The sequence below is a fragment of the Pan paniscus genome, chromosome 18, assembly GCF_029289425.2.
Source record: "Pan paniscus chromosome 18, NHGRI_mPanPan1-v2.0_pri, whole genome shotgun sequence".
NCBI classification, from domain to species: Eukaryota; Metazoa; Chordata; class Mammalia; order Primates; family Hominidae; genus Pan; species Pan paniscus.
In genome coordinates, this window is record NC_073267.2 from 79,823,099 (window position 1) to 79,848,483 (window position 25,385).

At 45.7% G+C, this 25,385-nt stretch overlaps 2 protein-coding genes across 11 annotated transcripts in view; one reads left to right on the forward strand and one right to left on the reverse strand.

Moving 5' to 3' along the window:
• Positions 1 to 17,014, forward strand: part of LOC103783443 (pyruvate dehydrogenase phosphatase regulatory subunit, mitochondrial-like) — a 62,849-nt gene extending 45,835 nt beyond the window's left edge. For 7 of the 10 annotated variants that reach the window (XR_010110282.1, XR_010110281.1, XM_063597717.1 and 4 more), the window contains one exon: positions 563 to 17,014. Coding sequence is in view for 8 of the 10 variants with exons in the window: in XM_063597717.1 (XP_063453787.1) it covers positions 563 to 577 (15 nt within the window). In the remaining 2 variants the exon portion in view is untranslated. The remainder of the gene's footprint in view (positions 1 to 562) is intronic. The other 3 variants (XM_063597711.1, XM_063597715.1, XM_063597712.1) reach the window with 2 other exon arrangements.
• PSMD7 (proteasome 26S subunit, non-ATPase 7) lies at positions 15,853 to 25,385 on the reverse strand. The gene is made up of 7 exons (XM_003829512.5): positions 25,156 to 25,385; positions 21,934 to 22,025; positions 20,996 to 21,088; positions 20,488 to 20,585; positions 19,847 to 19,927; positions 17,748 to 17,839; positions 15,853 to 16,852 (listed from the first exon to the last, which is right to left on the reverse strand). The coding sequence occupies exons 1-7, from the start codon at positions 25,227 to 25,229 to the stop codon at positions 16,408 to 16,410; spliced, it is 975 nt and encodes a 324-aa protein (XP_003829560.1). The 5' UTR covers positions 25,230 to 25,385; the 3' UTR covers positions 15,853 to 16,407.

Genomic DNA, 25,385 nt, shown 5'->3' on the forward strand with positions numbered 1-25,385 from the left:
TTTTTGAGACAGTTTTGCTCTTGTTGCCCAGGCTAGATAGAGTGCAATGGCGTGATCTCGGCTCACTGCAACCTCCGCCTCCTGGGTTCAAGTGGTTCTCCTGCCTCCACCTCCCAAGTAGCTGGGATTACAGGCACCCGCCACCATGCCCAGCTGATTTTTGTATTTTTAGTAGAGATGGGGTTTCACCATGTTGGCCAGGCTGGTCTCGAACTCCTGACCTCTGGTGATCCACCTGCCTCGGCCTCCCAAAGTGCTGGGATTACAGCTGTGAGCCACTGCTCCTGGCCTAGTAGGCGGACTTCTTAGGTGGCCTCCAGTGTTCCCCTCCTGGTATTCCCACCTTCATGGTGTAAACCCCTCCCCTTGAGAGTGAGCTGCCCTAGTGACTTGCTTCTACCCAGTGGCACATGGCCCAGGTGATGGGATGTCACTTCTGTGATTCAGTTGCAATCTGTCTCACTGACTCTCTCCCTTGCCTGCTGGCATGTGTGCTCTGATGGCGCAAGCTGCTGAGTTAGGCCCATGTGGCATGGGACTGAAGGCAGCCTTATGTCAACAGCTAGCAAGGAACTGAGGCCCTTAGGCCCACAGCCCATGAGGAACTGAATCCTGCCAACAGCCATGTGAGCTTGGAACTGGATCCTTCTGTTGCTGAGCTGGAGGTGACTACAGCCCAGCGGACACCCCACCTGCAGCCGGTGAGCAACTCAAAGCAGAGACCGAGGTGAGCCGGGCCTGGACCCCTGAGCCAAGGAAACTGTGAGATAACAAATGTGTGTTGTAAGCAGCTGACTGTTACGGTAATTTTCTAGGCAGCCATAGGTAACCAGTACACCATGCTAGGTCAGATTAAACATCCTCAGATTAGCATCCCTTCCATTCCCTGGTTCCTGAATGTGGCCATGATTTTTAATGCATGAAAGAGCCATGGCAGGGAGATTATCTGTAGATCAATAAAATCATACTAACCAGGAACACAGGCTGATTGCCCTTCTTCCTCTTCTTGGGGAAAGAGAATACTGGGAAGTGGGATTAATTTTAATCCCTCCCCAAGACCCCAGTTTCCAGCCTGATATCATTTGCCCAGCAGTGCCAGTGGTCCCAGGCCCTCAGGTCTGGCCCAGTCTGCGACTGCGGCTCTCTGCCTTGAGATGTCATTAGTTCTTGTCTGGGCCTTCAGCCAAACATAGTTGGCAAGAGTCATGTCCAGTCTCTCAAGGACAATTTTGGGGCCGTTTCCTGTGTAATTATAGGGTGAGCAGCAGGGTAGATGGTGCTATTACAGCAGCAAATTAGCCTGAAAGGTGGCCTCTGCAGCTCTAGGACTCCCACGGAGGCTGGCTTAGGACACAGCTCTCGCCTCTGTGATGGCCTCCCCATAAGTATCTGGGGTCTGGTGGGCTGTGGGTGCAGAAGCATTGTTTCTTCTGGGAGGGTATCCATTTCACCCCCAAACCTTTGGATTTTATTTTGTGTTATTTATTTATTTTTGAGACAGGGTCTTGCTCTGTTGCCCAGGCTGGAGTGCAGTGGTGCGATCTATCTAGGCTCACTGCAGCCTCAAACTCCTGGGCTCAAGCAGTCCTCCCACCTCAGCCTTCCGAGTAGCTGGGACTATACGCACATGCCACCATGCCTGGCAAATTTTGTCTTGTTTTTTTGAGACAGGGTCTCACTTTGTCACCCAGGCTGGAGTGTACACGGCTAATGAAATTTTTTTTTTTTTTTTTTTTTTTTTTTTTTGTTGAGACGGTCTCACTATGTTGCCCAGGTTGGTCTCAAACTCCTGGCCTCAAGGGATCCTCCCGCCTTGGCCTTCCAAAATGCTAGGATTACAGGTGTGAGCCACTGCGCCTGATCTGAACATTTGGATTTTATAGTCAAGGTCTGCTGACTCTCTGTCATTGGTCCACACTGGTTAAAATCTGGAATGTCTGTGTGTGGGGTACATGAGAAGTAGCCTGAGTGGTAAATGTTGACTGTTATCCTGTCCCTGCACTCCATATGTGGTACTCACCCCTAAGCATCAGCTTTCTGCCAAGGGCACAGGATGCCTCTTGATAAATATTATATGGCAGAGAAGAGTGCAGGAGAAAGGGTCTACTTTGGATAGGATTTTAGAGAAAGCAACTCAAAAGAGGTGTTTCAGCCTAATGACCTGAAAGGTAAGAAGGAGCCAGAAGGCCGGGTGCAGTGGCTCACGCCTGTCATCCCAGCACTTTGGGAGGCTGAGGTGGGTAGATCACCTGAGGTCAGGAGTTTGAGACCAGCCTGGCCAGCATGGTGAAACCTCGTCTCTACTAAAAATACAAAAATTAGCCAGGTGCGGTAGTGGGTGCCTGTAATCCCAGCTACTCAGGAGGCTGAGGCAGGAGAATCACTTGAACCTGGGAGGTGGAGGTTGCAGTGAGCCGAGATTGCGCCACTGTACTCTAGCCTGGGCGACAGAGTCTCGAAAAAAAAAAAAGAAGAAGGAGTAGGAGGAGGAGGAGAAGTAGAAGGAGAAGGAGGAGGAGGAGAAGAAGGAGAAGAAGAAGAAGGAGGAGGAGGAGGAGGAGGAGAAGGAGAAGAAAGAAGAAGAAAGAAGGAGAAGGAAAGAAAGAAAGAAAGAAGAATCAGCCAGCCAAGTAAAGAGCTGGAGGAGGAACGTCCAGGGTTAGAAGCATCCAGTGCAGCCATCTGAGTGGGAAGGAGGCTGGCCTGTTCTGAGAGTGGGTTGAGGCTGGGGTGGCTGAGCAGGGGCAGCATGAGAGGAGATCCATAGGTTGGTGCAGGTCCAGGTCATGCAGGGACCCGTGAGCCCCGATGAAGAGCTTGGGTTTTCATTCCAAGAGCAGTGGGAAGCCCCTGGAGGCTCAGGCACAGGAGAGGTGTGACCCGAGGTACACCTAAGAAGGATCACCGCAAAGGCAGCATGGAGCATGGGTCCCCTGGAGCTGGAGGGGATGCAGGGAGGGTGGTTAGGAGGCACCGTGGTCATCCAGGAGAGGCAATGGCTTTGGGTTAGGTGTTGACTTCATATGCAGTGGAAAATGGAAAGACTCGTGCTGTCTTCGGGGTGCAATTGATATGATTTTGCCAGTGGATTGGAAATGGTGCATGAGAGAAAGCAAAGTCAAGGATGACATCTTCATTTTTGGCTTAAGAAACTGGGAAGAGGATGGTACCATTTAATCTGATGCAAAAGACTGGAGCAGGGGAGCTGCAGAGGCCGGAGATGAAGACTGTCTGGAGGAAACAAAGGTGAATTCCTATCTCTTACCACAAACAAGGTGAAAGTTTTATAAAAGTCTTAACCTACAAGGGCAAAGAGAACATAGGAGGACTTGGTGGCAGACGAGGATGGCCAACATAGTTTTACAAGGCAGACAGCAGGTGGAGGATTGTAATTGATGAAGCAGAGCAGGAAGCTGCACTGCACGGGAGGCCGATGAGAAATGAGCCACTCTGTCTAGTAGACCACTTGAGAGACTCAGGGTTTGGGGGCAGCAAGAAGGCAAGAGCGATACTAGGGTCTAAAAACAAGTGGAGTAGGCTGGGCGCAGTGGCTCACACCTGTAATCCTAACACTTTTGGAAGCTGAGGTGGGCGGATCATGAAGTCAGGAGTTTGAGACCAGCCTGGCCAACACGGTGAAACCCCATCTCTACTAAAAATAATTAGCCGGGCATGGTGGTGTGCACCTGTAGTCCAAGCTACTCAGGAGGCTGAGGCAGGAGAATCACTTGAACCTGGGAGGGGGAGGTTGCAGTGAGCGGAGGTTGTGCCACTGTACTCCAGCCTGGGCAACAGAGTGAGACGCCGTCTCAAAACAAACAAAAACAAGTGGAGTAGTTAAGCAACCGCATACAGAGGAGTTGGACACCCACCTCCCCTCCCAGACCCCAGCTCCTGCCCATTCTCCGACTGCCGCAGACCAGAAGTGTATTCAGGCCCAAGGCTTGGGGACTTGAGGGACAACAGAAGGCTAGGGAGGTGCAGAGCTGAAAATTGGCAGATAGATAGAAGTCTTGAAACTTGAAGTGGAGGCTGAGTGCGGTGGCTCACACCTGTAATCCTAGCACTTGGGAGTCTAACGTGGGGAGACTAGCCTGGGTAACATAGCAAGACACTTGTCTCTACAAAAAATTAGCCAGGCGTGGTGGCGCACGTCTGTAGTTCCATCTACTTGAGAGGCTGAGGTGGGAGGATCGCTTGAGCCTGGGAGGTCAAGCTGCAGGGAGCTATGATCATACCACTGCACCCTCAGTGACAGAGTGAGACCCTGTCTCTCAAATAAAAATAAAAAACTTGAAGTGGATGAAAAGATCTAATATGAAAGGTGAAAATATAAAGCTAATGATGTGTAAGTATGAGAATAGATTTGGGACTTTAAGCTGGGGAAGGACTTCTTAAATATGATTCACAAAGCACTAACCATAGGGGAGAATGGATAGATTTGTCTACATCAAAATAGAGGATTTCTGTTCCACGAAGCTCCCCACAGATAAAGTACCAGACAGATGGGACTGACTGAAGAGAGTTGCCACACAAAACCGAAACAGGAGTTGTTTCCTGAATATTCAAGGGATGTCTGCAAATCAACAAGAAAAAGAAAAGAAAAGAAAATAGAAAAAAAGATGAGCAAAAGATAGAAGTAGCAATTCACAGAAGGGGCAATAAACATGGCCGTGGGGAGAAAGCTCTATCAAAATAACTTCAGAATACTATTGCAGTCCTAAGATCTATAAAAATTGGGAAGTTGGGTAATACGCAGTGTTAGGTTAGCAAGCATATTAATAAGGGACCATCACAATCATACTTACACAGGATATAATGTGTGCAGGCTCTGCTCCAAGCCCCTTATATGTAATATTTTGTGTAATTTTCCTGACAAATCTATGAAGCAGGTGGTTTTATTATTCCCATTTTGCAGATGAGAAAATGGAGATAGAGATTTGTCTTTTTCACTCTGTCGCCCAGGCTGGTGTGCTATAGTGCGATCTCGGCTCACTGGAACCTCTGCCTCCTGGGTTCAAGCAATTCTCCTGCCTCAGCCTTCCAAGTAGCTGGGATTACAAGCATGCATCCTGGCTAACTTTTTGTATTTTTAGTAGAGATGGGGTTTCACCATGTTGGCCAGTCTGGTCTCCAACTCCTAACCTCAGGTGATCCCCCTGCCTTGGCCTCCCCAAGTGCTGGGATTACAGGTATGAGCCACCGCGTCCGGCCAAATAGCCTTAACACCTACTAGTTTATACATCTTGGATTCCAAGTCAAGCCATCTGACTTGAGTCCATGCTTTAAGCTGCTAAAATATACTGTGGTTTCAGAAATGGTAACCTCATGAACTGTGAGTAGGAGCATAAAGGACTGCAGCCACTCTAGTGTGCAATCTGGCTGTACTTAGAGACATGAACTATGCCTATATTCTATGTTCCTGCAAACTCCTGGACATGGACTCCACAGAAACTTGCTCAGGTCCTTATGAGGACATGTGGTAGCTTTGTTTGTGGCGGTGGAGAGCTGGAAGTAACCCAAGTGTCCACCACTAGGAGGTAGGTAACTAAATCATGGCAGATGACTACAGTGGATCCCCACCTTAGTGGACTAGCAGCGTAGGCAGAGTTATGTCATGATGACAAACAGCCCTGAAATCTCAATGGCTGAACCCAAGTTTTATTCCAGCTAACATCAAATTGAATGCAAGGCAAGTGTTTCTCTAGGACATCTCTGCTCTCTAAAGGGACTCAGCAGTCAGGCTGCACCCTGTGTGACTTGCCATCTCAACATGTCCCTCCTCTATCGCCCAGGTGAGAGAGACAGGAGAGGCTTTTCACTGTCTCAGTCTCACTCTCTCATCAGGCTGGAGTGCAGTGGCCCGATCTCGGCTCACTGCAACCTCTAACTCCCTGGTTCAAGCAATTCTCCTGCCTCAGCCTCCCAAGGAGCTGGGATTCCAGGCATGCACCACCACTCCCAGCTAATTTTTGTATTTTTAGTAGAGACGGGGTTTCACCATGTTGGCCTGGATGGTCTCTCTCCTGACCTTGTGATCCACCCACCCTTGCCTCCCAGAGTGCTGGGATTACAGGCGTGAGGCACTGCGCCCGGCCTGCTTATATTTTTTCATTGTCCAGAACTCATCTCGTGGCCTTCTCTGGAGCAAAGGGGTGGCAAGTGTAGTCTGCAGTATGTCCAGGAAAGAGGAATGTGGAACAGGATTTGGGAACACATAGTACTGTTGCTGCCACCAGCAGTTACAAGCTATGAACTGAATGAATCTATACATACAGCCATGAAGACATGTCTTTAAAACATAGTTTTGAGTTTTAAAAAAAGGTAGGAAAGAATGAGATTAAAGGGAAACTTATAGAAATTAAAACACATGCACATAGAACATTATGCTGCATGGGCTGGCTGCGGTGGCTCACGCCTGTAATCCCAGCACTTTGGGAGGCCGAGGTGGGCGGATCACCTGAGGTCAGGAGTTCAAGGACATTATGCTGCATGTTCTTCGCGGATCCATCCATATCTAAGGACATTTATTAAACACATTGAAGTGGCTATAGCTTATGTGTGTGGGAAGGATGGGTGGTTAGAATGATAGAGGAAATCAGGTAAAAAAAATCAAAGAAAGGACACGTTTGATGATGGTGATGATGATGATGGCAGTCATGAACTGAGGAGTGAGATTCATGCCACTCTCTACATTTGAGGTTCTTCCTCCAGCCATGTAACTCTGGCAATGGAGTAGAATAAGGAGGAGGGGGAAGGTGAGAACATAGGTAGAAAGAGCTGTTGGGCAACTGTAGCAATAAAACAGAAAAGAGATGAACGTTTGCACATAGGCAGGGGCAGCAGGAATGCAGAAGGGCAGGTGTCAGAGAGCGTCCACGTGGTAGGACCCACAGGACCAGGTGGCTGAATGCAGAGGCTGAGGCTGAGCAGGGCGGCCAGTATGGCTCCTGTGTTCTGATGGCGTGTAGTGGCGTGACCAGCCAGGGTCTGGAAGAAAGAGGAGGAATGAGTATTGGAATCAGAGGCATCAGATAACGATGTGGGATTCTTTAAGATATCGGTTGAGTCAAATGAGTGTCTAGAGAAACTGGAGCCAAAGGGGCTCAGGAGGGTCCAAGAAGCAGTTAAGAGTACCATGATAGAAGTGCCAGGGATCAAGTCAGGGAGGTAAGGTAATATGGTTTCGCTGTGTCCCCATCCAAATCTCATCTTGAACTGTAGCTCTTGCAATTCCTACATGTCACTGGAGGGACCCAGTGGGAGGCAATTGAACAGTCTTTTCCATGCTGTTCTCATAATAGTGAATAAGTTTCACCAGATCTGATGGTTTTATAAAGAAGAGTTCCCAAGCACAAGTTCTCTCTTGTCTTCCGCCATGTAAGACGTGCCTTCTGCCATGATTGTGAGGCCTCCCCAGGCACTTAAACTGTGAGTCCATTAATCCTCTTTTTCTTTATAAATTACCCAGTCTTGGGTGTGTCTTTATCAGCAGTGTGAAAACGGACTAATACATAAGGGCTCAGAAGGGCCAACTGGATGGGCAAAGAAGCCATTGGTGACTTTAGTGAGAGCGACTTTAGTGGAATGGTGGGGGGGCAAAAGCCAGATTGCAGATGATTAAGGAAACAGCTGGAAGACAAGGAAGGCAACAGACATAGATTAGCCATTTGCTGAAGGTTAACTGGGAAAAGAAGGATGGAGGAAGGCTACAGCGGGGGCTGCAGAGTGCAGATGTGCATGTGTAATATGGGAGGGAGCTGAGGGTTTATATGCTGAGGGGTAAAAGGTGGGGATGGAGTCAGGATTGAAAATGAGGAAGAGAGGCCAGGTGCAGTAGCTCACGCCTGTAATCTCAGCACTTTGGGAGGCCGAGGCGGGCAGATGACAAGGTCAGGGGTTTGAGACCAGCCTGACCAACATGGTGAAACCCCATCTCTACTAAAAATACAAAAATTAGCCAGGTGTGGTGGCACACGCCTATAGTCCTAGCTACTCAGGAGGCTGAGGTGGGAGAATCACTTGAACCTGGGAGGTGGAGGTTGCAGTGAGCCAAGATCATGCCATTGCACTCCAGTCTGGGTGACAGAGCGAGACTCCGTCTCAAAAAAAAAAAAAAAAAAAAAAGAAAATGAGGAAGAGGCCAGACACGGGGGCTCACACCTGTAATCTCAGCACTTTGGGAGGCCGAGGCAGGCAGATCACTTGAAGTCAGGAGTTTGAGACCAGCCTGGCCAACATGGTGAAACCTTGTCTCTACTAAAAATACAAAAATTAGCTGGGCATGGTGGCAGGCACCTATAATCCCAGCTACTCGAGAGGCTGAGGCAGGAGAATCGCTTGAACCTAGGAGGCAAAGGTTTTAGTGAGCCGAGATCACGCCACTGCACTCCAGCCTGGGTGACAGAGCAAGACTTGGTCTAAAAAAAAAAAAAAAAAGAAAACAAAGAAAATGAGGAAGAGAGGGGCTCTACATGAACCAAGCAAGGATCCTAGCTGGTTATTTTGATTAAAAGATGACTCAAATGATGTTAACACTGATCAGACTTTAGCACGAGAGCTGCAGAGAATGAAGACACTATGATGAGAATATATTTGGGGTTTGAGCTGGGAAAAGACTTCTTAAATATGATCCAGAAAGTACTGGCCATAAGGAAAAAATGTTAACAGATTTGTCTGCACCAAAATCTACCAAGAGAGTCCTTTCAACTAGAACTGCCGTCACCACAATGATGAACATGGGGAAAGAGGAGAGGTACCTGCTGTATATTCTCAGGCCTTTTAGAACACATGGAGTTGTTCCTCTGGCCACATCCACACGAACCTACAAGAAAGGATATGTTATAGACGTCAAGAGATGCCCCACGGATGTTACCAAGGCAAAAGGAATGCCCCACAGATGTTACCAAGGCAAAAGAGGAAGAGACTACGTGTATCTAGTATGCTGTTGGCATGGTTGGAAACAAACAAGGGCATGATTCTTGCCAAGAGAATTCATGTGTGTGTATGGAGCATACCAAGCACTCCAAGAGCTGGGAAGGCCTTCAGAAACACGTGAGGGAAAATGATCAAAAGAGAAGGAAACGGCCAGGCACGGTGGCTCACGCCTGTAATCCCAGCACTTTGGGAGGCTGAGGCGGGCAGATCACCTGAGGTCAGGAGTTTGAGACCAGCCTAGCCCACATGGTGAAACCCCGTCTCTACTAAAAATATAAAACTTAGCCGGGCATGGTGGCGTGTGCCTGTAGTCCCAGCTACTTGGGAGGCTAAGGCAGGAGAATCTCTAGAACCTGGGAGGCGAAGGTTGCAGTGAGCCAAGACTGCACCACTGCACTCCAGCTTGGGCGACGGAGGGAGACTCCATCTCAGGAAAAAAAAAAAAAGAGAAGGAAGCCAGAGAGTACCTGGGTTCAACTGAAGTGCCAGCCTGCTCCAGCCAGAGAAGCACAATTTGTGAGAACAGGGAAAACGAACCCAAGCTGCTGGAACCCAATCCTCTTGAATTAATGGCTTCATAGGTATTAAAAAAAAAAAAAAAAAAAAAAAAGGCCAAGCATGGTGGCTCACACCTGTAATCCCAGCATTTTGGGAGGCCAAAGCAGGAGGATCACTTGAGCCCAGGAGTTCAAGACCAGCCTGGGCTGTAACATAGGGAGACTCATCTCTATGAAAAATAAATAAATAAATGATTTAAAAATGGCACAAAAAACAAACCAGACCCCTGGACTGTTAAAAAAAAATGATTGTTCTACATCAAAATAAATGTTCTCTAACTTTCATGTGGGCAGGAACCATATGGAGACCATCTTAAAAACACAGATCCCCAGAGATTGTAACACAGTAGGTCTGGGGTTGGGCCCAGAAACCTGAATTTTTATTATTTTTTTGAGACAGGGTCTCTGTCGCCCAGGCTGGAGTGCAGTGGTACAATCTCAGCTCACTGCAACCTCTGCCTCCCGGGTTCAATAGATTCTCCTGGCCTCAGCCTCCCGAGTAGCTGGGACTACAGGTGTGCACCACCACACCCGGCAAAATTTTGTACTTTTTGGTAGATACTGGCTTTCACTGTGTTGGCCAGGCTGGTTTTGAACTCCTGGCCTCAAGTGATCTGCCCGCCTTGGCCTCCCAGAGAGCTGGGATTACAGGCGTGAACCACCACACCTGGCCAGAAACGTGAATTTTTAACAAGCATCATAGTGAATTCTTCTGTCATTGGTTCTATGTTTTGAATAACTGCTAGAGAACGGCCAGCTGAGGTCCTAGTAAGTGAGAACAAATCAGTCAACCAACCAATCAGCACCACTCGCTTCTGGAAAAGTCCCAAGCATGTGACAAAGATTTGTCACCTACAACTATCTGCCACTGTGTGAAGAGGGCTACTTTAAATGAACCCAAGTCTTGGTAAGTTTTCTTGAGAAAAACAGAAACAGGTACAAAATGAAAACAACTGGGGATTAAGTAAGAGTCATGAAGGCAGTGATCATTTAAATAGGACTGGAAAGGGTGGGCTTGGAGCCAGGTTGCACAGGTTTGCAAAAGCCAATTGTTAAATTTTCAGAAATTTTGTGAGCTGGAGGCTAAACAAAACCATTGTTAAAAATTAAATTGGGCCGGGCGCGGTGGCTCACGCCTGTAATCCCAGCACTTTGGGAGGCCGAGGCGGGCGGATCACGAGGTCAGGAGATCGAGACCATCCTGGCTAACACGGTGAAACCCCATCTCTACTAAAAATACAAAAAATTAGCCGGGCGAGGTGGCAGGCACCTGTAGTCCCAGCTAGTCGGGAGGCTGAGGCAGGAGAATGGCGTGAACCCCAGGGGGTGGAGCCTGCAGTGAGCCGAGATCGCGCCACTGCACTCCAGCCTGGGCGACACAGCGAGACTCCATCTCAAAAAAAAAAAAAAAAATTAAATTGGATAAACTTACAATTAAATAGATTACATTAAGAAAAGATTTTTAAAACTCTCAACACATTGCATTCTAATTTCTTTTCTTTTTCTTTTCTTTTTTTTTTTTTTGACATGGAGTCCCGCTCTGTTGCCCAGGCTGGAGTGCAGTGGCATGATCTCGGCTCACTGCACCCTCTGCCTCCTGGGTTCAAGCAATTCTCCTGCCTCAGCCTCCGAAGTAGCTGGGATTACAGGCACCCACCACCTCGCCCGGCTAATTTTTTGTATTTTTAGTAGAGATAGGGTTTCCCCATGTTGGCCAGGCTGGTCTCAAACTCCTGACCTTAGGTGATCTGCCCGCCTTGGCCTCCCGAGGCCAGGTGTGAGCCATTGCACCCGGCCCTAATTTCTTTACTACATTTTACTATCAGGTGTGCTCCTCAGGTTATTTTTGTCTATCTTATCTGTAAGGTGGAAATACTATATAGCACTGTGCTCCTGCGCCTCTCCTTCCAACTCAGGTTGTTGGCTTGAAACCAGGCACCGTGGAAGTATTTATACCAGTGAAATTGGGAAAGGCTTACAAATCAATGCTCCTCATCCCTTTTTTGGAGAACTGATTGTTACATGTTTACCAGAACACCACTGACCATGGTCCTTAAAGTAATTAGGAGGCTGCACACAGTGGCTCATGCCTGTAATCCCAGCACTTTGGAAGGCCGAGGCAGGAGGATTGCTTGAGCCCAGGAGTTCAAGACCAGCCTGGGCAACAAGGTGAGACCTGTCTCTATAAAAAAGTTAAAAATTACCTGGGCGTGGTGGCTCGTGCCTGCCCTCTCAGCTACTCAGGAGGCTGAGGCAGGAGGATCGCTTGAGCCCAGGACGTTGAGGCTGCAGTGAGCCGTGATCGCATCGCTGCACTCCAGTGTGAGAGACAGAGCAAGACCCAGTCTCGATGAAAAAAAAAAATTAGAAGAGTAATACCAGCAGTAAGGAAAATCGAAGCACATACTATCTGCTTGTATTAATGTATTCATCCCCCAGCAGCAGTGTGCAAGAGGACGGTAAGGGTGGAGGTGTGGATGCTTAACCCAGTCTTTTTGCACCCATAACCTCTTCAAGTTCCTTCAAAATTTTGCCTGGGTGGCTTCAGCTGAAAGCAGAAATGGCAGGAAGTAATTGGGGGAGATTCCCAAATCTATGCCCAACTGGGAATCAAATTTTTCTCTTGCCAAGAGATGAAATGAGCTGAATGAATGACGCCATCTAGTGTCGAAGAACAGGTTGGCTCCAAAGAGCAATGATTAGCAAAAGATTTCTCTTGATTTGGGCCCTAGAAACACGACTTCCATAATTTCTTCTTCCTTTCTTTTCACATATTTTCTTTCCTCACTTCCATATCTATGCTGAGTCAATTCTTAATTATTCCCCCAATAAAAACAGCCTTTACTTTTTTTTTTTTGAGATGGAGTCTTGCTCTGTTACCCAGGCTGGAGTGCAGTGGCACGATCTCCAGCTCACTGCAACCTCCGCCTCCCGGGTTCAGGCAATTCTCCTGCCTCAGCCTCCCGAGTAGCTGGGATTACAGGCTCCCATCACCATGCCCAGCTAATTGTTGTATTTTTAGTAGAGATGGTGTTTCTCCATATTGGCCAGGCTGGTCTCGAACTCCTAACCGTGTGATCCGCCCGCCTCGGCCTCCCAGTTACAGGTGTGAGCCACTGTGCCTGGCCAAAAAACAGGCTTTAGTTTTTAAAAAAAGATCTCAATTTTGCACTGCTACCAGGCAAAAATCGGTAATGCCAAGAGTTGAATGGCATAGGAATGTACACAGGTATTATGTGTAATAATTTGCAATACATTTGCTTAGGGAAGTTGTAAACATTTTCTCTTGTGGGCCATATAAATCAAATGTTTCTCTGCCTTCCTACATGTCCTGTATCCACCCCATTTTCCCAGACAGGGCAGATGAAAGTGGTTTTGTTAGCATGTTATAGTCTAACAAACAATCCTAACTCATTCTCAAGTTTTATTCTGCTTAATGGAAAATGGTACAAGAAAAAGCCTTTGCATAACTACCCAGTGAATGGGAGATTTCATTCTTTTCCATAAGTTGAGGGCTATTTCCTGTTTTCTTTTTCATTTTTTTTGAGAAAACTAACCCTTCACTGAGATATTTTTAAGTCGAATATCTAGTATAAAAAGTTTGCATTGTTTCAGCTTGTTTTCATTTAAACCTGTGGTTGTCTTTCATCTGCTTCTGGCTTTTTTTTTTTTTTTTTTTTTTTTTTTTGAGACAGAGTCTCGCTCTGTTGCCCAGGCTGGAGTGCAGTGGCACAATCTCGGCTCACTGCAACTTCCACATCCCCAGTTCAAGCGATTCTCCTGCCTCAACCTCCCAAGTAGCTGGGATTACAGGTGCACACCACCACGCCCAGCTAATTTTTGTATTTTTAGTAGAGATGGGGTTTTACCATGTTGGCCAGGCTGGTCTTGAACTCCTGACCTCAAGTAATCCACCAGCCTCGACCTCCCAAAGTGCTAGGATTACAGGCATGGGCCACCACACTCCGCCTACTTCTCCATTGAAGTGCTCTAGTTTTGGTAAAATCTTCTCCTTGACTTCAGGACCCTCTCCACATTTATCCCCAGTCTATAACTCGCATATTTCGTGTTTTCAAACAGAAAACCGTAATTCAGGAGTGAACAGCATCCTCTGTAAGGTGTCACAGGAGCAGCCTGAAATCCATTAGGCAGTCATTCTGAAGCTGTGGTGAAATCGAAGGGAAGCTAATGTTGCAGCTAGGAAGATGAGATCCAGGCTGAGGATCACACTTTTTCCAGAATAGTTTTTCAGTGTTTCCAAAGCCAGCAAAAGCCGTTTAGAAGTCTCATCTCCAGAACGCCAGAATACACAAATGTAAGGCTTTATTTTAGGGGTGGGCCCTGGGTTTTGCAGTCAAGTCAGCCGCTATTTGTATGAGCAAGACTTCATCGGTAGCACTACTGGGCTCCCCCTCTTCTACATGATGGCAGCAATTTGGCCTTAGAAAATATGCCTAAGTGACTCCACAGGCTATAAGCTATTTTCTTCATAAGTAGAAATGGAAGATTTCTGTTAGGAAGGTAGAAGTCAGTTTTGTCCGTATGTGGGCCAAACTATTAAAAATAATAAGGCCTGGGGATTCCCATGTTCTTAGATGCTCAATAAACATTTCAGTTCATCAAACTATGACCAACTTACAAGGCTGTGGCATTGTGCTAGTTCACTGGACCCTGGGAAAGTCTTTTAAATCCAAATGATACTTTTTGTTTTTTAAAGAGACAGGATTTTGCTCTGTTGCCTAGGCTGGAGTGCAGTGGCATGTGATCACAGCTCACTGTAACCTTGAGCTCCTGGGCTCCAGTGTCCTACCTCAGCCTCTTGAGTAGCTAGGACTAAGGCACATCCCACCACACCCAGGCAATTTTAGAATTTTTTGTAGATGGCTCTTACTATGTTGTTCAGGCTGGTCTCTTACTCCTGGCCTCAAGTGATCCTCCTGCCTCAGCCTCCCAGTGTTGGGACTACAAGCACCAGCCACTGCCCCCAACCCTGCATTATGTTCTTAAAGGCAGACCTGAATCCTGTGCGGTGTCAATTCAGGTGTGCACTGGCCCCTGAGCCTTACATACAGGACCCGTTCCTTAGGATGACGTTGCGTTCCCTTGCTTAGAGCCTCAGCACCATGGCACCTGGCTCTCCCCCGATGCCTGGGTCTTGCTCTTGCCCATTTCCTAGCCAGGGTTTGTGGTCCAGGCAACCTGTCACATCAGTGTGTTCCAAACATGGCACCCAAATCTCAAAAGCTGCTTCAACGCTCCCATGGTTTGGGATACACCTCAAGTTTTAACTTACGTACTTCAAGTTTCTTTTATTCAATTAGATACAACCGTCTGACTTTTGGCTTCTGAAACAGGAAAGTCAATTTTGTTGTTTTCACTGTACCATGCTTTTTTATCTCAGAATCTTGATGAACTCTGAAATGACCCCTGATGGGGGCATGCCTCTATTTATGCTGAATAAGAGCCATTTTACATTTTACTACAGGTTGAGTGCCCCTAATCCAAAAATTTGAAATGCTCCAAAATCTGAAACTTTTTGAGCACTTACATGGTATTGAAAGGAAATGCTCATTGGAACATTTCCGATTAGGCATGCTCAGCCGTTAAGCATAATGCAAATATTAAAAAAAAAATTTCCTAAATCTTTTAATACTTCTGGTTCCAAGCATTTCAGATAAGGGATACTCAAGCTCTACCTATTCCCAAATTCCCACTAACTAGCTCTTTAGCAGGTCTATGGAATAAAAATTGATGCTTCTGATTACTTTAAGGCATTATAACCTCATGAAGTGGTTTCTGAGATGCAACTGAGTTTTTGTGCTATTTTATTGTATTCTTATATCTTTGAAGATGAATAATCCACGTAGTGCATTTGAGAGGTTCTACCTGTTCAAGAGAGGAAATTTAATATCCGTGACTACTGTATGTCAAATGATTTAGTGCCTTATTTAATTTGTTCCTCTAGGAGTCCTGTGCACTTATCTTGGGGGAAACATTGTTCCATTCTTAGTAACATGCCTGTTTGGCCTGTGGTCTGAGGTACTTACAACTGCTGCAGTGTGGTAAATGTGTCCCTTTTGAAACACTGTTCTGGGGACTTCAGAGATGACTGACTGCAACCTACCACCTCATAAATGAGGGATCTGAGGTACAAACTGGAACCCGGGTCTTCTGGGCTCAGAGAACTCTCCTCACTACAGCAGACTGCCTGTTTCCATTTAGGGGAATGAGATGCTCTTTCATAAATGATACCAAGTCCAAGAGAACCCCTTAAGGCAGCTCCAATCGAAGACTGTCTTGGCTGCTTCTGGAAACTACAGATCACTACTCCCGAAGTCAAAAACGACTAGAACACAGCTTAAAAATCAAGCCATTTAATTGTATCTTTGAAGGTAAACAATATATGGAGCTGGATCACAACCCCTGAGGATGCCAGAGCTATGGGTCCAAAACATGGTGTGGTATTATCAACAGAGTTCAGAAGGGTCTGAACTCTACGTGTTACCAGAGAACATAATGCAATTCATGCATTCCACTTAGCAATTTTGTAAAATACCAGAAACAGACCCCAAGAGTCTTTCAAGATGAGGAAAATTCAACTCCTGGTTTTAGAGATAAACGAATGAAGAGTACCAAAACGTCTGTTGACTTCTCTTCATTTTTCTCACACAATCTGAAGCCTGAGCTGACTATCATATCCCCAACTCACAGCAGCGAAAGCTGCAGTTCAGGTTTGAGATCAGTCTCCATTCACTTCCACGTAGCACCACAGCAAGAGTGACCGGAGACAGAGAGCTCTTGTTGGGTCAGCTTTCTAATAAGCACGTCAAGTGAAAAAGAACCCTCTAGCAGCACACTGATTTAGTTTGTAAGATTTTAATTTACAAATTTAAAAAGCTATTTAATACATGTTTTACTTTTTCTCCTTTTTCTCCTCTTTCTTTACATCACTCTTTTCCTTATCTTTATCTTTCTCCTTGTCCTCTTTCCTATCCTTTTTGCTCTCTTCTTTCTCCTGCCCTTCTTTCTTCTCTGCATCCCGGTTGGCAATCTTGTTGTTGATGAGGTTGTGCAGGGCGACCACGGAACGGATCAGCGAGGCCAAGTACACTACCACCATCTGGTCATTGGTCTTCAGGTAAAAGGCCTTGACGAACTCCTGCAGGCTGACGTCTGGCAGCAGGTTGAAGACGTCCTGCAGCTGGTAGATGATCTGGTGGTTGATGGGCAGCTTGCCTGTGGCGACTTTTTCCAGGTAGCTCCTGATATCCAGAAGCTTGGAGTTCAGTCCCTTCAAACCATGGACCTGGTTTGTGATCCGCTGGGACAGAGTGCCCACCGTCGTGTCTTTGATATCTCTGTAATAACCCACAGTTAAAAAGGGCAGGAAAAGGCATCAGGGTACCATGTTATCAGGCAAGTTCTTAAATTCTAAGAAAATTCCTAGCTTTGTTGGGTGAGGCAAGTTTTTAAAAGAAAAATGTCACTTCCCCATTTGATAAAGATTTCGTTATCAATTACCTTAATTTCGTTATCATTTGGAACACATTTTATCTTTCTCATCACAGGACATTTTTCAAAAAACAATTATAAAAGGGAGCTAAAATAAAACCATTTCCACTTAAGGAAAAAAAAAATTGCTTAGGTCAACAGTTCAGATCTACCAATAACTTTCTGGGTAACCTTGTACTGAAGCTCTCTATCTCAGCTTTCCTGTTCTTAAAAGGATGGCATTTTCTCTACATGCATCTCCAGAATATTGAGAAGCTTAACTAAGATGGTAATTTTTAGAACTAGAAGGAACCTCATTGACTGATAAAACTATAACCTTTTTCAAATAAGGATTATAATAGATATAGGATTTTAAAACAAAAGCTACTCCAAGATGAAGATTCTCTCCAGAAAATGGGCTACATTTGTTGAGAAGGACACCTAGTGGAGAGTGCAGGCCTGCATTTATTTCATACCTCTCTTCCTGTCAGTCAACATTATAGTTTCCAGACAAGGTATGCTATCCACAAAGTCATAAATTGTAACTCAAGACATTTTACAGTTGATGTAGTTCAAACACTTCAATTTACAGACAATAAAACAAAGGTCTGGAAAGGGACTGTGATTTGCTCAGAATGGCAGACTTGTTAGTGGACGGCCAGGACGAGACCCCAGGTCTCCATATTCCCGACACAGACCTCTTCCTTACACTGTGTGACCTCTCGGGCAGCGAATGATTTTGATGCTGTACTAGGGTCTCACCGTAACAAGTGTTCAACTCCAACTTCCTCAGCTTCCTCTGCTCCTATTTCACTGGTCACGTGTTCAAATGTTTTCGAGGTTGGAGTTCCATCCTGGAAGAGGAAGCCTAACTATAATTATTTATTTTCCACAAATGAACTGACATGTGTTCCTTTTTGCACCCTGAGTCTTTTGCTTTAAGTTAGCTCATTTAATGAGTGCATGACTGAGAATTTTCTATGGCAAGGGTGGGTAAGGCTTACTTTGAAAGCTTAGCCTTCAAAGCTAACATCACTGTGGTGCTGCTCAGTGATGCAGTCTGCTGGGGCACTGTGCGTTGAGAAAAATCTGGAAATTCCCTCAAGCCCACACTTGGCATGAACGCATAGGGAAGTCTCAGGTTGATTCTTAAAAGTATACCGCTTTGGCCAGGCACGGACCTGTAATCTCAGCACTTTGGTACGCCAAGAATTCGAGACCAGCCTGGGCAATGTGGCGAAAACCCCTCTCTACTAAAAATACAAAAACTAGCCAGGTGTGGTGGCGGGCGCCTGTAATCCCAGCTACTCTGGAGGCTGAGGAACGAGAATCACTTGAACCTGGGAGGTGGAAGGTGCAGTGAGTCGAGATCACGCCACTGCACTCCAACCTGAGCAACAGAGTGAGACTGTCTTAAAAAAAAAAAAAGTATATAGTTCTTTCTAGAATGGACAATATACAGAATATCTGTACTGAAGCAAGTTCATGCCAGAAAATAAAACTTTTAGCCCTTTTTTGTCTCTTGGCTCAAACGATTCCACAGTGCCCAAACCAATGCAATCAGAATAGTTGGCTTTCTGGTGGTCTGAATTAATCAAAGGATCCATTGGGGACATGGTTCATGGTGGTCACCCAGTGACATCCTGAAGGGACTTCGAAGATACTTTTCTCAGACCTTGTGCCAGAAGAGGCTGTACGTCTCCTGTCAAAAGGCTGTAAACTGTCTGTAAGGGAGGACAGCATAGTGGTAAGAGTACAGGCTCCACAGCCAGGCTACCTGGGTTCAAATTTGGCTCTGCCATGTATGTAACAGGTGAGCTCCAAGACCTTGGGAAAGTCACTCAACTCACACTAAGTACTATAAAAGTTAGCCGTGATTATTTTATTTAGGATAGTGTTAATCCTGCAAGGGGCATTCTCCTCTTTGCTTTGGATGCCAGGATGGTCAGAACCTTTAACAGTCTCGTGAGATTTCTTGGTAACCTTTACAGGCACTAATTCTTCTTGAGCTTCATCTTGTAACATGACCCATATGTCCCCTTTATCCCCTACTAAAAACACCTTGCTTCACTGGGGTGCCTGTGTACGAGCAACCTCAATTCCTTTTCTAAAGAGGCAGGAGAAAAATTCACTAAAAACAACTGGGTCAAAACCAGGGATGAAAGCCCTACTGCAATTAGGCGATACATTTGGCTCTAAGCTCCCTGGTAGCCAGGCAAAAAGAAAAGCCCCAGGAAGACAGAGCTCGATGCAAGGAACATTTGCACAGAGCTATCCTAAAATACCCTTTTCTAAATCTTAAAACTGAAAGTAAGGATAAATACTGCATATCTAAATTCAAAAGGAGACCGTAATTCATCCCTTCAACTTTTCATTTGTAAAAGGGGAATTTGGATTTCTTGGTTTTTTGGGGGACAGCGTCTCAACTGTCGCAGAGGTTGGAATGCAGTGGTGTGATCATTGCTCACTGTAACCTTGAACTCCTGGGCTCAAACAATATTCCCGTCTCAGCCTCCTGAGTAGCTTGGAATACAGGCATGGACCATCATGCCTGGCTAATGTTTTTATTTTTGTAGGTGTCTTGCTATGTTGCCCAGGCTGGTCTTCAACTCCTAGGCTTAGGCAATCCTCCCACCTCGGCCTCTCAAAGCACTGGGTGAGCCACTATGCCTGGTTGGAATTTAGATTTCTATGTTCCTCTCCATTTCCAAAATGTGGTGATTAAAAAAGTCAAAGGGAAAAAAACTACCTTCTTTTGTTACAGAGACAAAGGATTTGTTGACCTGAAAATTGAAAAAAAAAAAGCTAATCACCCAATAAGTAGCAGTCTAACCTCCCAGGTTCATAGCAAGATGACTTACATCATGGACTTCTTCCACTGAAATGTACGCTTCTGTAGGCAGCCCTAGGTCCTTCGGCTTCACATCAATGATGACCAATACCTGGCAGAGAAACACATCTTAGCAAGTCATCTCACGCCCAGCACAAAAGGGATAATTTCAGGCATTCTTCTCACAATTACTAAAGCTATTTCTTGTATTCAATTAGAAATGAACCAGAATATTCAGCAAAAATGCATTTATGCTTCAAATGATCTCATCATTTCTTCTGCTTTTCGATCCCCTTCATTAACAAGCTGAGGGGCAGTACAGTGCCTAGCACAAGGACATTAGAGTCAACACAGCCAAAATTTCAATCCCAGTCCCACCCCTTACCAGACCTTCCTAACCATTCTGAACCTCAGTTTTCTCATTTGTAAAGAGGATATACAGTTACCGAGAGGATTACGAAACTCATACACCTGGTACTTAGCAGGTATAAACTATTATTTATCAAATATATTAGGTCACAGTATACTTCACAGAGCACTACAAATCAACAGAAGTTTATGGAGATAAAGCAGTAAGCAGATTTGCTACTCAAATTCTTCCCAGGATGCTCTTACTTGAGCTGGCTGGCAAAAAAAAATCATTCAAGAGTTTTAAAAATAGACACCACTTACGGAATTAGGACAGTATCTTTTCATGAGTTCGTTGATGGCAATGTCATTCTTGTGTAGTTTAGGGCCTGTGTGGTACCAGCCAACTATTCTTTCCCTGGCTAGGAAGGAAAAAAATTAGCGGGCTTTAACTATTTCATGAAGATCTATACAACTCCCTCAAAAAGGATAAGAACATCAGTAGTTATGTCCTTTACCTCTTTGAAAATTCCAGACATATTTACCCTGGTGGTACTAAAACTCTAATGGAAGACTGACTTTACTGGATAGTTCTTCACTTTTCTGCTGCAATGAGAGGTTATTTCCCCTTGTACCCAAACCCAGGTCGCCTATTTGGCCTTAAATTGCTACTCTAGTTTTTCATGTATTCTACCTTATTCCTCTACTACCACTAGTCTTACTGAAGTGTAGCTAAGTGAAAGGGCCCTTGATGTTAAAGAAAAGCGAACAGAAGACCCCCATACACACAGATCAATTCTATGCTGTAACACCTTAGAACATCAAGACATACCATTGACTTTCTTAAACATTCCATACATGTTTTCCAAATAATCATGGTCTAAAAACCATACAGAATCGTCTTTGTCATCTTCATCAAAAGGAACTAAAGAGGAAAAAAAAAGTTAGTTTAGGGTGCTTGACAGAAACCTAGAACACAGGTCACAATTGAAGACCCCTAGGCCAGTTCTGATTCACTTACGTGTTTCACTTGCCCAGCAAAGTATTAAAAAATTTTTTTTGAGCTGCCCCAAAAACTGGGAGAATTCACATAAAAATCCAGACCTCCAGCTTCTCTTAAAAAACTGGAATACCTGGCAACTACCAGCTACAGCCAGGTAGGGGCTGCCCCCTTTAAAAAAGACACATGCTTTTCAGTTTTCTAGAAGCCCAGTAACTTCCTGATATTTTTCCATTTGGCAAATGACATGACTAGCTGGTCATTTTAGACACTAGAGTTAGTGACCTCTACTCCAGAGGTCATCCAGTATCATCTTCTTTATTGTTGTTGCTTTAATCATTAAAGTAATACATGGGTACGTTCTTGTAAGGATTCACATAAAGGGGTAAAGTTCCCCATCTCTCTCCTTACTGTACCTATAAGAAGCGTGGTTAAACAGTTTAGTGCAGGGGCTGACAAACTGTGCCAGCTGCCTGTTTTTATAGAGGTTTGCTGGAATACTGCCACTTTTGTTTGTTTACATGTTGTCTATAGCAGCTCTTGCACTATAATGGCAGAGAGGAGCAGGTGCAGTGGAGACCACATGGCCTGCAAGTTTAAAATATTTACTGTCTGGTCTAGTGTGCAATCTTCAGGTTCTCTTCTCTATACTTCAGCAATTTTAAGACAACCTCTGGGTTGTAGTCAAAAGCGGTAACAAAGGTTTATATTTTTAAAGGGTTAACTGACATTTTAATCATGCTCGGAAAAACATAAAATTTGTCTTTTACCTGCAAAACTGTTCGATACATCAAGTACTTTCTTTTGCCATGACCCCAAAAGCACACCAACAACACGCTTCTGGTTTCCAACCTTGCCGATTCTGAACGAGAAAACAGATGGTCAGTGTGGATAGGCTCGCACAGAAACATGAACCCAACAATAAGATACTCAATGGTTAATATCAATGGCACAGATACAATTTAGTTTACCTGGGAACTAATCTCCCTAAACCAATGTAATAGGGTTAGGTTGATATTAACTATAAGGGGTAATTCATAAACTTGGTACTGACACCCACTGGCAGTTTTTAGCTAACATTGACTGTGAAGTAATACATGCTTGGGAAAATTTCAAACTTCACAGAAATTTAAAATGAAGAAAATGAAAGCTTCCCAGATCTTAGTCTGAAAACACATTTAAGCTTTGCTACCATATTTAACTTTACTTTCTCTTTGCAGCTTTCCTTCTCCTTTAAACTTTTCCCATCCTGAAATCTTTTTTGGAATAAAGATGATGGAGTAGGCCGGATGCAGTGGCTCATGCCTGTAATCCCAGCACTTCGAGAGGCTGAGGTGGGCAGATCACTTGAGCTCAGGAGTTTGAGACGAGCATGGGCAGCGTGGGTAACATGGCGAAACCCTGTCTACAAAAAATACAAAACTTAGCCGGGCATAGTGGGGATGTGCCTGTAGTCTCAGCTACTTGGGGCTGGGGGACTGAGGTGCAGGGACTGCTTGAGCTCAGAAGGTCGAGTTTGAGGCTAGCTATAGTGAGCTGAGATTGTGCTACTGCACCCCAGCCTCGGCAGACCCTGTCTCAAAATAAATGAATGAATAGAGGAGGACTGAATGAGAAAGATTTTACTTGAGAATTTTTATCTCCATTTCAAACCTCCTCAGTCATTTTCTCCTAAGGAGTTACAAGTGCATCACTTACACACTCTCATTTCCTTGGTCTTCAAGAAGTATTTTTTAACCACTAGCAAATGTGTGACACAGAAATACAACTCTATGCTAAGGAAAGACAAAAGCCACTGTTAATTACATTTTCTTAACAGCTGCTAGTTTCACATTGGTTTAACTGTAGTATTTTTCTTAGCATATAGTTGGCAACTCTATAAGTGGTTACTAGGTTTGGGGTTTGAATCAAACAAAGTTAATGATTCTGTATTTCTGGTGCCTCTCATTTTTGGGGGTGGGGGGGTAAGGGGGAAATTGAGTTTCCAACTTCAAGGGAAACTTCCATACTCGTGGGCTTTTGTTTTGGTCTACCAAAGTCCATTTGTGTTTTTTAAAACCCTACACTTACTTGATAGAGAAGCTAGTGCTCTTCTTTGTTTTCGAGACAGGGTCTCACTCTGTTGCCCAGGCTGGAGTCCAGTGGTGTGATCTTCGCTCACTGCAGCCTCTACCTCTCAGATTCAAGTGATCTTCTCACTTCAGCCTCCCGATTAGCTGAGACTCCAGGCACACACCACCACACCTGGCTAATTTTTGTTTTTTTGTTTTTTTTGGGTAGAGAAGGGGTTTCACCATGTGGCCCAGGCTGGTCTTGAACTCCTAAGCTCAAGCAATCCGCCCACCTCGGTCTCCGAAAGTGCTAGGATTATAGGCATGTGCTACCAGGCTAGCCTGAAAGCTAGTGCTCTTAACAAGTGCTTGAATAGCACTGAAATAGTGCCTGCCCCTAGTATCCCATGGGAGAAAAATAGTAATTCCTCTACTGTAGAAAAGCCAACATATCCTAGGCTGAGGGTCCTTTTCCGGATCCAGCTGAATTAGTTGCACACAGCAAGTTGCGGGAGAATGGACACTTTGCAAGAATGGCTTTATAGCAGATGCTCTGAACTGGGTCTTTACATTTGCCAATTCAACTAACAATCTTGTAAAACTTAGAAACATGTGCAACAGGTCTAGCAGGATGAACAACTCCAAAGCCAAGAGGTGGTGGATGTACACCCTCAAACAATGAGCTTACTAGATGATCTTTGAGATGTTTCCTTACCTTATTCATTAAGGTCCAAATCTCCAACTGGTCTTTTTTTTTTTTTTTTTTTTTTGGAGACAGAGTCTCACTCTCACCCAGGCTGGAGTGCAGTGGCATGATCTCAGCTCACGACAGCCTCGAACTCCTGGGCTCAAGCGATCCTCCCGTCTCAGCCTCCCAAAATGCTGGGATTACAGGCGTGAGCCACCATGCCCGGCCTCGTGTTTTAAATAAAAACTGAAACCTCATCTATATATACATTTTTTTTTTTTTTGAGACGGAGTCTAATCAGATTCCCATTTAAAAATGTTAATGGGTTAAAACCACAGCTGATCCAGGAAGCCCTTCGGGGTGCTGAGCATCATCCAGATTTCGATAACAGGAACTCGGTCAAATGAAGACAAACATAGATACGACCCTGGGGGCGGGGGTCAGGGCCAAATTGAAGCTAGCCCCCTCAGACCCACTCCGGCATCATCCAGGCATCATTCACTTTGCATCATTCACATTTCGGTGAAATCAACTTGGTTAAACGAGGATAAACATAAATACGACCCTGGGGCCGGGGTCAGGGCCAAATGAAGGTAGCCAACCTGCACCCCACTCCAGCATCATCCATATTTCGGTGAAACCAATTCGGTCAAACGAAGATAAACATAGCCTTGGGGCGGGGCTAAATGGAGCTAGCCCACTCCGCCCCACCCAAGCATCATCCAGACATCAGTCACTTTGCATTATTCACATTTCAGTGAAATCAACTGAGTCAAATGAAGATACGACCCTGGGGTCGGGGGTCAGAGCCAAATGAAGCTAGCCCGCCTCCGCCCCACCCTGGCTTTATCCAGATTTCGGCAAAACGAACTTCAAAACGAAGTGACAGACACGAGCTTGGGGGCGGGGGTCAGGGCCAACTAAAGCTAGCCGCATCTCCTGACCCCCAGCATCATCCAGATTTCGGTAAAAGGAACTTCGGCAAAACGAACTCGGAAAGGGAACTCTGTAAAACAAACAGGGTAAACGGAACAGGCAGCCAAGGCCCCGAAGTGGCGGCGGCTGGGGCAGGGGCGGGAGGCTGGATGACTCCGGCATCGTGAGCCGACGCTGGTCTGGACTCGTAAACAAGTAAGGGTCACCAGCCGCCCTATCTGCGTCCCCAGCTCGTCCGCGGCCGCCGCGCCATCCCCAGCGTGCCCGTGACTCAGCAGCGGCTGCGCCGCCGGCCCAGCTATAGGGCGCTCGCTCACCGGTTGAAATGATCCACCACACTGAGCAGCACCAGGGGGTGGACCACCACCTTCTGCACCGCCAGCTCCGGCATCGCGACACACCCCGCTCGCCAGGCCTGGCTCCCTGCCACACGCAAACACCGGCAGCAGTAGCGGTCACCGGGGCCCTTCCAGGCCCAGTTCCTCTTCTTCCGGTTCGCCAGCCCTCGCGCGGCCTCCTTCTTCCGCTCCCAGAGTGCCTCGCGCGG

Coding starts and splice junctions, on each gene's coding strand:
- PSMD7 (XM_003829512.5), bottom strand. CDS start 25,229: ATGCCGGAGCTGGCGGTGCAGAAGGTGGTGGTCCACCCCCTGGTGCTG. Junction 21,089..21,933: donor TGTATCGAACAGTTTTGCAG/GTAAAAGACAAA, acceptor TTTCCTCTTTAG/TTCCTTTTGATGAAGATGAC. Junction 19,928..20,487: donor AAAGATACTGTCCTAATTCC/GTAAGTGGTGTC, acceptor TTTCTCTGCCAG/GTATTGGTCATCATTGATGT.